General features: G+C 41.3%; 1 protein-coding gene across 3 annotated transcripts in view; it reads left to right on the plus strand.

Annotated features, from left to right (window-relative positions):
• The window catches only part of kank1a (KN motif and ankyrin repeat domains 1a), a 61,280-nt gene that overhangs the window by 36,542 nt on the left and 10,361 nt on the right, over positions 1-14,377 (plus strand). For all 3 annotated transcript variants that reach the window (XM_078251392.1, XM_078251391.1, XM_078251393.1), the window contains exons 3-5: positions 5,585-8,224; positions 12,233-12,391; positions 13,976-14,084. In XM_078251392.1, the coding sequence (XP_078107518.1) occupies positions 5,585-8,224; positions 12,233-12,391; positions 13,976-14,084 (2,908 nt within the window). The remainder of the gene's footprint in view (positions 1-5,584; positions 8,225-12,232; positions 12,392-13,975; positions 14,085-14,377) is intronic.

Below are 14,377 nucleotides of genomic sequence, written 5' to 3' on the forward strand. Positions count from 1 at the left end.
CTTCCCATGTTGCAGACCTGTTCACTAGAAATAAACCAGTCTGCACACTCACTCAGTGTCTGATTGTTTTGCTTGACCATCTATGAGAAAAGACTGAGATTTTTCAAACTGCCTCGATGTTTGCAGAGAAGGACCAAACATTTCCTCTTGTCTGCATCATCATGTACAGAGTTAAGTTGTTGAATTTGGCAGCAGAGTCTGGCACAGCCCTGTGACTTTCTAGAAGAAGCTAATGGATCACAGTCAGCGGCTCTGCCCTGCTCAGTCTGTCCTGTGTTCAGTTTGAAAAGGGCAGGAATGTGCAGCTTTAATGTCTTTTGTTTTGTTTCCTGTTTCTTTTTCTTTCTTTTTTTCCCCCCGCTTTTATATATGAACGGATGTGTCTCACTGTTCCTGGTGTTGAGCTGATGCAGTATGAGGTGTTGATCAAACGTTGGCTTTACTTTTCTTGTGAGTAATTAGGCGTATAGACAGAGCATGCAGGCAGAGCCAGGAAATACCAGGGTGTGTGTGTGTGTGTGTGTGTGTGTGTGTGTGTGCACGCGCGCACACTAGAGTCCTCTCCACCCAGCACTTGCATCATACTTTGCTCTCACTCAATGTAATGCACAGACTGTGAGTACTACAAAGCTGTGTGTATGAGACCAGTACAACTGTATAACGTCTCTGTATAATGAGTCTGTGCAATTGTGAGGAAATATCTGACACTGCTCAGAGGTGCAGTTTTCCAATATTTACTACTGTTGTAATGAGTTTCATGTCAAAATGAAGACGGATAAATCGACAAAAATGTCTCTGTACCGTGTTGGGTCACCATGAGCCTCCAGAACATATTGTGATACTGTATATTATGGTAATGAACTGAGGGATTAATAGTTTCAGCATTTACCAAAACAGCAAATCTTTTAACCCACAAGCATACATAAAGAAGCTCTGTACAAAACATGTCAAAAATAAATCTGAGCTTAGAACTAAACTTCAACCAAATAATTATGTAATATCACCTTTTTTCACTGACAGACAGAATGCCCATCAAGTGCAATACAAGCTGCATGTTTTGTAGCGTTGAGAAGCCTGAAATGTCTACGTATCTATGTTTAGTTTTCTTAATAGAAAAAGAGATACAGAAATAATACATCAGTGATTTCTGTGCATGTTTTAATACCAAACAACTGGCAGACACATTTAGACCCGTAGTCTCATTTATAAAGTCACTGAGGGCACTGTGGATGTTAAATAGCTTTTGTCAGCTCTAAATTTAGACTTTTACAGAGCCAGTGCCAAATAAGCCAAATCCCTGGTTGTATATTTTTCCTCACAGATTGAACATCAAGGCCCAAACTTGGCTTTCAGCGCATTATTTTAAGAGCAAACGCAGGAGAGCGAGAGCTTGTGGGCTTAAAGTTACAGAAAAAGAGTTGCAGAAAGGTTTAAGTCGGTGCCGCATTTTAGAGGAATGACGCCACAAAAATATACAAAAAGTGCACAAAATATCTTATCTATAAACGAGTCACGTGCTGGTGCCACTGGTGAATTTGGCTGTGAAGTGTGAATAATTAGACTGCGGCTTCTTTCAGACGTCAACATATTTGACTTTAATTTAAAAAGCAACTGTGTTTAGTCAGCACGTTTTCTGTTGGCGCCTCTGGCCTGGAAATCATCTGTGAAAGACGCGCAAGAAGTAGTTAGTAGGTGAGTTAGTTTATAGACCCATTTTCTTTGCTATCACTTCAGAGCTTATACAGCAAAAATGTACAGCTAATGTTGGATAGTTAGGCTGAAATATTTTAATATCCCAGTTGAGAAAAGTAGAGCAGGGTTGGGATTCAGCTGTGTGCCAAGCTCTGGATGCTATTTTTAAGTTGTTAACTTACACAATGTTTAGTTCACTAATTAAAAAAACTCTGTTGGCTAAGTGGCAACTATGTAACCTTTTTTTTTATTATCGATTGGTCCATTGATTAGTTTTCCATTTAATTTATCGTTTGTTTAGTCCACAAAATGTTAAAATTAAAAAAAAATGACATCTTCACACTGCTTGTTTTGTCCGACCAACAGTCCAAAACACAAAGATAATTGATATAAAACTAGTTTTTATATTGGAGAAGCTGGAACCAGTAGATGTTTGGTGGTGTTGGTTGATAAATGATTATTATTCAATTCATTTTATGTTTGATTAAAAAAAAATTTTTTTCCTCCTTTTAGGTATAAAATGGCCCAAAAAAACATTAATGGAAAAAGTACTCAGACCTTTTATGCAATACAAGTAGCAATACTACAGTGTCAAATACTCCTTTACAAGTAAAAGTCCTGCATTCAAAATCTTACTTCAGTAAAGGTACAAAAGCATTACATTGATGCTCATGATATATTGATGCTATATCATGAGCATCAATATTAATATACTTAAAGTACCAAAAGTAAAAGTACTCATTATGTAGACTGGCCCTTTCAGAATAATGTATATTATATTACTGTACTTAAAAAAACGCAAATAAAGAAGGAAGTTTAATCTAGGTGAAGGGCCCTTTAAATACTAGCAGTGCTTATTCATGTGCACCTCATCTACAAAAAATGTGTCATCGCTGGCTGTGTAAACAGTTTTAGGCAGGGATAATTGTAGAAGACTGAGAAATGTTTAAAAGATATCACATTTTATATTCAGCAACAAATAATAACCTGATAGTTCTTTAATAAAGATAAAGACAGTGTATTGCCTGTCACTGCTGGCTGTCTTAACTGTTGTGTAATCCCTGTCAAATTGACAATGTAACAGCTGCTGATAACTGGAGCAGACTCCCGGGCCCTCGCCCCTGTTACTGGAACGTGACCCCTTCAGTTGTCCTAATGTTGATGAGGTCATCGCTCAGCTGTTAAGGGTCTCGGTGGTACCAGAGGACTGCCTGTCACTCCTCGTGGGTGTAAGGCCAGGGAAGGAGAGGGGGGTGGAGAGAGAGTCCTCAACACCAGACGGCACAAGACCATGACTGTGCTGCCTCACAGATTATTTATACCAGACCAAAAAACCAGGATGTACTTATTTTAGGTCTGTGCAGGAGAAAACACAGTGCGGCCTTTGTCTTGAAGAGTGCACTTAAAGTTTCTCAAAAAGGTTCCTAAAAATAAAGTAAAAGCTTTATGTATGCACAAACTGACATTAAAAGTTGAAATTAACTCACATTTAGTAATGTATTAGGTTTAGGTCTGAAACTAACAATTCATTTCTGCAGATTTTCTTGGTTAATCCTTTTTTTCCTTAATAAAATGTAAAAAAACAACAAAAAAAACAACTAATTAGACGTTTCCAGAGCCCAATGTAATGTCTTCAAATTGCTTGTTTTGTCCACTCAACCGTCACTTTACTATCATATTTTACAAAGAAAAACCGCAAACCCTCACAACTGAGAAGTTGGAACTAGTAAATATTTGGCATTGAAATGATACGTTGATTATTGATTGCTTTATGGTAATGACTACTCGTTGCAGCTTTAATTTGGTGAAACATAGTGCAAAGTTAAACAGCAGTTCTAATATATTAGTCAGTCAACAGGAATTTTAATAACTAATTGTGAAAAAGGAGACAGATTTGTTGGTGCTAGCTTCTTAAATGTGTGAATTTGCTGCTTTTCTTAGTTTTATTTATTGTAAATTGAATTCAGTTGAATATCTTCATGTTTTTGAACCGTTGGTTTGACAAAACAAGCAATTTTAAGATCACTTTGACAGATTATGATTGGCCTTTTCTCACAGGTTTCTGACCTTGTATACCCTAAACGATTACTCATTTACTCATGCAGAATTGCAGCTGTATTAGATTATTTTAGGGCTGAAACCTGTGATTATTTTCATTATTAATCTGCCTATGTATGTCTTGAGTCATAGTTTAATTGTCACAATTTCCCAGAGCCCAAATTGACATCTTGAAATTGCTTCTTTTGTTTTACAGTAGCTTTTCAATTTGGCTGCTATTTCGGATATTCTTGAGTTTGAATGAAGTTGAATATTTTTGTGTTTTGAGCTGTTTGTAGGACAAAAAAACACTGTTTCAAGATGGAGAGAAAATGTGACTAGCATTAGTCAGTATATTCCGACCTATTTATAGAATAAGCAATAACGAAAAATATTGATAAAATTATTTTATTTTTTTCTGAATAAAAGGTCAGCTATCACAAGAGTTTTATTTACAGATAAACTGGCCTTAAACATACTTGTCAAGTTGGAATTGACTTGTAAATAACACTGTATTTGGTTAAAGTGGGTTCTGCAGAATATAAAAATTTGACATGTACAGTAGCCGAGCCATTTGTCAACAGGCTGGTATTGTCATAAATTCACCTCTCCTCAAACTGAATAACAGAACTCTTATTTGGGTAGGGAAGCTCTGGGCTCAGAGCCTCACAGGATTGGAGGAGGCAGCTGTCCAATAGTGCAGCAGTACTGTGCTTTAGTTTACACCAATAGTGGAACTTTTTTTTTTCCCCCCTCTATGGAGAGAGGATTGAGAGAGTGCACAGAGTGAGAAGAAAAAGCAGTTCTGTAGCTCAGGTCTCACTACAGTCCAATCCTGTCCAGCAGAGAGGAGTGAAGAAGGAGGAAAAGTGAAAAGAGTGCTGTTGGTCTGAGGTGAGTGCAGCTTGAACAAGGCGGTGAGGGTTTAGTAGCAGGATTTAGCCTTGTAATTCCCTCCCTCTGTTTTAGCTGAATGGAAAGGATTGACGGGGAGAAGAAGTAGCCGGAGCTGGTGGGGTGGACTGGAGAGGAAGAGCTGGGCTGTTTATTTCCAGCCTGTGTTTGCTATAGTCTGCGAGAGTTCCAGGCATACCAAGAACAAGACGCTGCATTTAGCCGACACAGTGTGAATGTAGTGGAGTCTCCTAATGGCCTGGAAAGCTGACTGGCTCCATAGACTCTCTCTGACAGCGAGTGGATTTTGGACTTTAAGCAGCTTTGACTGATTTGTACAAATTGTATGAACTTAAGAAATTCATTGTAGCTTGTTTTTTTTGTCTTCAAACTGTGTTCTCAAAATGTGATAGGTTATGGTTAATCTGTGTCTGTAGCTCTGTTGTAATGCCGGATGGATTTTGGACTAGAAAATATTGACATAGTCTGTTTTTCTGACCCCATTGGCTCATCTCTTATCCATGCTTTGTAAACAATAACCAGTTTATCTGTCTCACGCTTTCCACAAACCTCACCATGCTAGATTATACAGGGATAATCAACATTTTAAAGTTTACCACACCTCTTGCTATTTGGTGTTTGCTTTACATAGTTGCATCTCACATAGTTTTGGGCTGACTTAAACCACCCCTTGCCAAAATGATTATCACTCACACTCTTCCAGTAGAGGTGTGAGAAACTTGAGACGCGTTTGTACTCGCACTGTCAAATTATGGTGATTGTCAGCGGCTGAGGAAAGACTTTGCCGGACACCCAAGCTGCTTCAGGGCAACAAATGCATCTTGTTATAGTGTCTTTACAAGTTACCTTATGTTACATTTATAGACGTATAGCGGCCTTTATAAAACCACTAAAATCAGAACTCTTAACTAATAGTATGTTCTTATGGTCTCTGTTTCAGAAAGAGGACAAAGATGCCCAAGCACAGAGGATGAAAAGGACTCTGTGGTCCCGTACTATGTTGAAACTCCCTATGGTTATCAGCTAGACCTGGACTTCCTCAAATATGTCGATGACATTGAGAGGGGCAACACCATTAAGAAGCTGAGTATCCAGAGGAAACCCAAAGTGGCCAAACCCTTGGCGGTGCCTCGGGGCAGCACTGGCGGGGGCAGCACTCAGGCTGAATGGACCTCCACAGACTCCCTTTCCTCCTCCAACAGCGACGACAAGCAGTCCCCAGTCTTCTTCAACTCCAGGCCCCAGGTCGCTGTGCCGCTGACCCCCACCCTCTCCAGATCATCCTGTGAAGTCCCCCAGCAACAATCCTACTTGAGCATCACAGAGCAAAAACTGCTCCTGCCACCTCCTTCGCCCAGGTTTGCCCCTCGTCACAACCCCCAAGTGGAAAAGACCCTTATGGAGACGCGTCTTCGGCTCGAACAGGAGCGTCTGCTCATGCAGCCCCACAGCGACCCTCCAATGCCCCGCCGCCGTCTTGCCAGCTTCGGCGGCATGGGCTCCAGCAGCTCGCTGTCCTCTTACTCAAGCTCCATGGCCCCAAGTCAGATCTCTCCCAGCACCCATCATCCTCTCCCCATCAATGGTCACCTCCCCAATGGAGAGTACAACCATTACTACCCACCATCCATGGGCAGCTCCATCCGCCACAGCCCCATGAGCTCTGGCATGGCTACGCCTGTGACAAATGTCAGCCCCTTACACCTTCAACAAATCCGGGAGCAGATGGTTGTGGCCCTCAAGAAGCTGAAAGAGCTAGAGGAGCAGGTGAAAACTATTCCCATCTTACAGGTTAAGATTGCTGTTCTTCAGGAAGAGAAAAGACAATTGGCTGCTCAGTCCAAAAATCAAGGTCCTGGTGGCTTCCGCAAGCGGTCCTACAGTGTAGGCAGTGCCGACCAAATGGAGAACCTAAAGGAAACGGAGCTGCACATCATGGAGCCTGAAGCCCAGGAACAGAGCGCTCAGCGGCTGGATGAGTTCAGACGTCTGGCTGCTGAGGTCCAAGCTCTGGAGAAGACGACACAGGACAATAGTGTAACTGAAATTCAGCCTCATAAGCTCACACAAAACCAGGCCCACCAAAAGTCCATTGGCATAGTTACTGATGAAAACATGAACAGCCTTCCTGTCACTCAGAGTACAAATGGACATTGTTTCCGGGATGCGGGAGTATCGACGGAGCAGCAGGAAATGCGCAGCACTGCGGTTGGTGTGACCGAGGCCATGCTGGGCATGACCAGTGAAGCTGAGAGAGAGATCGATCTCCAGCAGCAGACCATAGAAGCACTGAAGGAGAAGATATACCGTCTGGAGGTGCAGCTGAAAGAATCTACTCACCAAATAGAGATGGGAAAGCTAAAACTGGAACTCCAAGCGGCCGGTGGGTCTAACAAGAAGAAAGTGGACAAAGGTCTGATGGCCAGGCCTGAGATGTACAATGCCTGTGTGGAGGCCAAAGTCCAGATGCGCAGCCAGGGAGTGGGTGACCATCTAGAATCCAGCCTTGCTGACACAGCTAAAACTCTACAAAGCCACACTATAGGAGTGTCCTGTCATCCTAGCATGCAGAATGTTGCTACAGGTCCAGAGATCCCGATGGACCGGTGGGTGGTGCATGAGCGTGTGGAGCTAACTGACCAGTGTGTAGGGAGACGGGTGGAGACGTGTCACCAGCAGGTGGGCATGGAACTGAATGTTTGTGAGGTGGGAGTTAACACAGAGGAATCGGTAGACAGCTTGGCTCTCTGCAAACCCATGACCGAGTTGAGCAAAGAGTCGAGATCAGTCGGCTGCGGAGATTGTTCAGTGGATGTGATCGTTGGTCCAATCAAGACGCTGGTGTCGCAAGGAACTGACCCAGACTATAAGAGCAAAGTGGACTTTGGTGTCATGGCTGCTCCTGAGTCGACAACTCGGCATACCAATACTGAGACAGAAGCTGCGAGCAAATCCACCAACACAAAAGCAGCTGTCCTGACCGACTCTTTTACTGACATGGGGTTGATCACTTGTGACAAGCACACCAACACTGCTGCGATTGAAACGAGGACGGTTGCTGCTGGGGAAGGTCTTATCAAAGAAGTTCACTCAACAGCAAAGATGCGTTCGATTGCTGTTGGAACCACCACTGACGCAGAGTCATTCCTTGGCAAATCAAGCTCTACTAAAACCAAAGAATGTGGGGTGGGACCAGTTGGCATCCATGAGAACTTCTTGGTTGGATTAAAAACCAGGAACATAGCATGCGGCCCCTCCCAGCCAACTGAATCTGTCACAAGCAGCAGCAAAGAGACTGTGGAGGTTGAGACGGAGGCTGCACCACTGCAAGCTCAAACCCAGGGGGGCGCCGGACTGGACCATTACATCGAGAGGGTGCAGAAGCTGCTGCAGGAGCAACAAATGCTGCTAGCGGAGAACTACAGCGAGCTTGCCGACGCTTTCGGTCAGCCCCAGTCCCAGTTTGGATCCATCAACAGTCAGCTGGTCAGCACACTCTCGTCCATCAACACGGTCATGAAGTACGGAAGTGCTGAAGACATCCTCAAGCTGCAGTCTGACTCTGTGAACTCAAGCGAAGGTGAGAGGTATACCGCATCCAGCTCTGAGGATGCTAATGGTTCCACATGCTCACATGTGTTGCATAAACATAAATGGTTCTTGGGATAATTAGCTGGCAGTTATACCAGGCAGTGCAGTGTTTCCCACAGATTAGAAAGCAATTTGTGGTGTTATTCGTAACAATCAAGGACAAAAACTGAGGAGGACACACTGTTGGATGCTATCCTCCCCTCCTACTCTTTCTTCAATGCCTAACAAATCTATCTCTTTCTCTCCCTGACCCTGTCTTTCTGCTTGAGCAGCACTGGTTGAAGCCTGAAAATATTGTAAACAAATTAATAACATAACTAATTACACTGGTGGGACTGTGCAGCTCTGTTTCAGACTGATTCAGACTTTTCAATACTCATCTGGATTGAAGCAGCAAACATTCAGTGTAAGAGTAAAAAAAATGACTTATTTATTTTATTACCAGGTCAAGTCGATTGAGAACAAATTCTCATTTGCAACGACGACCTGTCACATTCACACAGTTACACATTCATACCTGGAAGCTGCCCAGTACAACCACAGTCTGATCTGCTGGACACTGAACAGCTCCACTGGAGCGGTTGGGGGCCTTGCTCAAGGGCATCTCAGCGAGGAGTGATGAGCGCTGCTCTTTCACTTTCCCCACCCAGATTTTATCCTTTATCTTGGGATTGAACCGGCAACCTCCCGGTCCCAAGCTCACTTCTTTAACCTTTAGGCCACCACTGCCCATAACATTATTTATAATAAGTTTGATTCACAGCTGCTACATAGTGTTTTGACCTCAACAACCCAACTGCATGTTAACTTTTCTAAAGCAGGCGCAATCGCTTGTTTGCTAAGGGTTGGGTTGGGACTCCAACATTAACACTGACAACATTGTATTTGGAATATAAAATATTTTTTATAGGACTTTTTAATGTGTGATTTGTGTAAAGGTGTTCACCAACCTTTAGTGAATTTCGCCAGCCGTCTTCTCTCGTTTTCGTGTGTGTGTGTGTGTGTGTGTGTGTGTGTGTGTGTGTGTCTCCTATGTGAGAGAGAAGCGTGAGTGACAGAGAGACGGAGGAGAGCAGGGAAAGGAAATTATGCTGAAAAAATACGCTCTGTTTTAAATAGCGTTAAAAAAGAAAATTAATAACGAAACGCAATATGTGGCAGCCGCTGTTGATTGTGTGGCGCACCACCACACATTAGTCTGTGTGGGAAACCCTGCAATGAAAGCATAGTTTCAAGGGCAGACAACAGAAAATGGACACACGGACGGACACACACACACACACACACACACACACACACGTATCTTGCAAAATAGCTGCCAAGCAGGCAGTAATGTGTTTATTGTCTGAGCAAGCATTGAAGAGAGAGTTAGAATAGAATTTCTTTCTTTCTTTCTTTTTTCTCTTCCACAGTTTATTGCACAATAGATTAATCTAGTTTTGTCTGTCTCTTATTACAATTGAATATGTTTAAGATATTTAGTAAGATAAGACATTAAAAGCAGCTTCTGTTTTAGTCATGATTACAGAATAAATGTTTTTGAGTTATTTCTCCGTGCACACTCTTTGTGGCCAGAGCAATTATTCCTTAGTTAAACACCTCAATTACACTCTCACGTACCTCTTTTAAAGTTTTAAAAGTAGCAGTAGCACTTAAAGTTGCCCTGTTAATGTTTTGTTGTAAACAAACAAAAAGTAATGTTGTTTTTAGTATTTTAAATCCTGCATTCTTTACATGCATATTTACTATTTTGCGGTCTGCATTTCTTGGCATATAACTGCACATAAAAAAAAAAAAAAACCCTGCTCCATAGTGCAACTAGAGGCCAAGAACTCCACAGAGCACCTTTTTAGGCAAAAAGTGGCTAAAACTAACACCACAAAGCAGAATCATGAAATGTACAAAATGGAAAAGAAAACCCGTAGGATTAGGAATTCAGTTATTATTAATTAAATTGGAAAAAAAATTTGAAAAATAGACATTATACACAGAGAATTGAGGGTACACACTAAGGTTTTAAAATAAAGATATAAGGGGTGTACATTAAAGTTATTTATTTTTATGTATATGGGGGGAGGGATGCAAGGGTATTGTGATCTTCCTTTTAATCTTTTTAAGAAAGTGTTTTAATGAGCTATAACTACAGAAGAATAATAATCAACTTTGTACAGCACTTTTCCAAAGAAAGTTAGTGTTTTACATGGTAGACCCAGGATTAAAACATTTCAGGACTGCAATGAGGCAAATAAAATCGGGCAATTGAAATTTTACACAAATTAAATGCAAACCAATAATAAAAGATGCAACAGCATAAAAATATGTTGGTGTTGGCCTTAAAATCTCTCTTATTGCTCTTTTAGAGGGCTGTTCAGAGGACAATAAAATGGCTGTAGTGATGATCTAGAGACAAAGTAAGATGTAGTTTAGGATTGACTGCCAGCACACTCCCAGCTGTACTTAGATCTAGATCTAGTCTGGAGTGTGGGGTGAGGGGGTTTGGGGTTAGAGCGTTCACACACCGTCTACAGAGAATCCTGATTGGATCGGACAGGCCAAAGTTATCTCTGACCCTGAAAAATGCGGCGGGGGGCTTTGGACATGAACCAACAATGAGCTCATTTCTTTTTGGGAGCCAGTTAACGTCGCACCAATCGCCTCTTGTTGTTTTTGCAGGGCCACTCCTGCCTTCACTACCACCTCACTGTTGATGCTGATTCATGGCTCCTTCTGAGTTACATAACATGCATTCATGCTGGCTGGCACATCAACGCAGGGCGATTGTTTTGTGTGGGAGCTTGTTTCTGGTCAGTTTCTGGCCTCTTTTGGAATGTAGGATTAGACTAACCTAAACAGACGTAAATCCTGTTCATGTAAATAATGTCCGTACTTAAGTTCTGTACTTAAGTACAAATGTGTGGTACTTTACTTGAGTATTACCATTTTATACAACTTTATACTTATCTCTGTTACATCCTAGAGACAAATATTGTACTTTTTACTCCACACTCCTCTACATTTGTTTGACAGCTTTAGTTACTTTTAAGATTACGGATCATCCCCATCCTGCCCAGTGAAAACCCATGTATCTCCAGATTGTGCTGATTTTTGAACATTTGTGCTAAACTAAAGGATGAAGTGTTCCTTTTTATGTGGCTTTAAAAAGCCTCTTGGATCAGCTGGAAAATGCACCGTCACAAAGCTGAAAACAGGGCTGTTTTTCTGAGATCATGAAAAGTTGACTTTTTAGAGCTATGTGGTTCTCGCAGGACAGCAACACTACAAACACATGATGATCTTATAGAATATGATGCTGTAGATTAAACTAACAACAGTATATAAAGTAAATCATAACACGTAATAATTAAAACACTGACAAGGAACATTGCACAATGAGTTCTTTTACTTTTGATACTTGCGTAAGTATGTATCAGCAAAATGTACGTAAAGTTTTGAATGCAGGATTGTGATTGTAATAGAGTATTTTCTAGGATCTGATTCTTCACCACTGGTGAAGACTCTTATAGTGATGGTTGGAGTTAGATTTCTTTGTAAAAGCGGTTGCAAATAAGATCAGAGAAAGGACAATTTCTTCTTTCTAAGCAGTCGGTTGGTTATAGTTGCAGTTTATAGTCAGTTTATTGAGTTGTACCAGGGTTAAACAACATGCCAATGTGGCATTAAAATGTCTGGGAGTTAACGGTTTTAAAGCTATTTCATATTTAATTATAGTCTGAAGAGTAAGGAAAAATTAAAGTAGTTGACGGTAAGCATGGTACTTTGACTTTTGCATTGTGTGTGTGTGTATCATTAAGGTCTGACAAACAAATTTAGATGCTCTATACTTCCTAAATATTTGCTCATAAAATATTAACGAAGCTGATACAACACAATTTGCAAAGCACCTGTTGGGTACCTTTTTTAATGACAAAACACTTTCAGTCCTGTCATACCTGTGCATTTAGAAACTAACTTTAGGCTGCCTCTCCTTTTTTTTCAGATGGCAGTCAGCAGCTTCGGACAGAGCGGTTACACATGGAGAAGATTTCATCTGGCCTGACTCCTGCAGATAAACCTGCCAACACACCTGCACAGCAGCAGGTCAGTGCAGCTGAGCAGAAGAGCCGCATGGACCTGCAGATGTCTACAGCGCTACATGGTACGGCTAAGGACACTTTTTGGCAATAAAAAACTCCCTTGTTGGTCTCGTCTGTGTGTTAAGGATACTTATCCTGCTGCATTATTGTCATGTCAACTGGTCCTTGTTTGATTTTTAAATCCAGTGTACTGCTGTATAGAGCCAACAAATGAAAGGCAGAGCTGGAGACTGTTATTAGTGTTAAAATGTGCAGTGATCGTTAACTGACCAGATCTTAAGGCTTTGATCTCGCTAAAAATGCATTCTCTAAACACAAAATGGATTTCTTTAGAGGTGAAGTGATAACATTACAGTTGGAATAGAAATAGCTGCAGACTATCTACAATAATGCATCGCAATTTATTAGTTGATTATACTTTATATTCTAATCTGAACATGCAAACAGGCAAAGTAACTAAAGTTATCAGATGAATGTAGTGGAGTAAAAAGTACAGTTCTTTCCTCTGAAATGTAGTGGAGTAGCATAAAATGAATACACCTAAGTACCTACATTTTTAACTTTTTTGTACACTGTAAACCAGGCAACAGGCAAAACATGGCCACAAACCTCATCATCAGCCTGGATTCCTTCTGACGAGCTCCTCACGTTCCCACCTGTCAAAACACAGGAAACGTGCAGAATGACTCTGCTTCTATTGAGTGTGCACACGCCAATGTAGACATATGCAACTGCATGCATGTTGATACATGAACACACACTCTCCCACACACACACACACACCCCTGCTGTCCCCTGAAGCAGTAAAAGAGGCCTCTCAAATCGGGGCAAGTCTTGGCAGATGTGAGTGTGTTTCTGGCTCTCGGCTGGTATTTCGGTTTTCGAAAGCGTGTGTTTAAAATGACTGAGATGCTTTCAGGGTTTGGGGCAACTTCCAGCTCCTCGCTGACAGAGTGCTTTGGAAAGAACGTGAGGCGGACACTTAATGGCTACTTTGCTCACTGCCAAAGCTCTTGATCATGTCAGAGAACCTTTAGTGGATCATTCAGGCGTTCTCAGGCCATTTGTAAATGAACTGACCGGGCTTGTTAAGTTGTGCTGCTGTTAACTGCAGGATACTTTTAATGTTGCAGGAGAGAGGATATTATAAAAATGTAGTAAAACAAGAAGGAAAAAAATGCAAGTTTATAGAAACTTGGGACAGTTTTCTACAGACTTAAAACTTAGTATTCCATCCGTTTTGCACACTTTACAGCACTGTATGCATGCACATGTTTAACGGGCAATCTGTTAGTACTTTTTGACATTTGTTTGTTTTTCTGCTTCACTATGCTTTGTTCGGTTGCAGTGCGGTTCGTTTGTGCACTGCTGCTGTGACATGAGAATTTCCCCAACAGGGATAAATAAAGTATCTATCCATCCACAGTATACATGAACAGTCTCAGTTCTTCTTTTAAATACGTTTTACTTTTAAGATTTAACTAAATCAGAAGCTGTTATAGAAGCAAATGACATCTAAAACTAGAAGAAACTTGTTTTTATGATTCATAAACTCCAGTTAAATGTTTCACTTTTATTTTGATGCTGACACTTCAACTACAGTCTGATCATCCTGTCTAAAATGATCCTGTCGTGTTCACCTTCAGGGCAGCCGTGCAGCCAGAGCACCCTGAAATCCATCATGAAGAAGAAAGATGGCCGAGCAGACTCCAACGGCGCCAAGAAGAACCTGCAGTTTGTCGGGGTGAACGGAGGGTGAGTCGGGAAAATCTATTCACATTGGACTATGTCATGAATTTTTAATTTGATTATTTTTTACTTTAAGGGGCCTGTTAGATGTTTTTAACTTGGTGCTTTTGTTGTGTCTTAGTGTTTTTAAGTATCCCAAGTGTGGTTAAAGGTGCTGTTTTACACTTTTATAAGGCTGTTGTGTTGATGTTCTTTCCTCTTAAACCTGCGCTTGTTAACCTACACATGGAGGTCCAAACCTCATGAAATCTGAACTTTTGTTGCGCAAACACCTGAGTTTTTAAATGTCTTTCCTTTTG

Source organism: Sander vitreus, chromosome 5, assembly GCF_031162955.1.
Source record: "Sander vitreus isolate 19-12246 chromosome 5, sanVit1, whole genome shotgun sequence".
NCBI classification, from domain to species: Eukaryota; Metazoa; Chordata; class Actinopteri; order Perciformes; family Percidae; genus Sander; species Sander vitreus.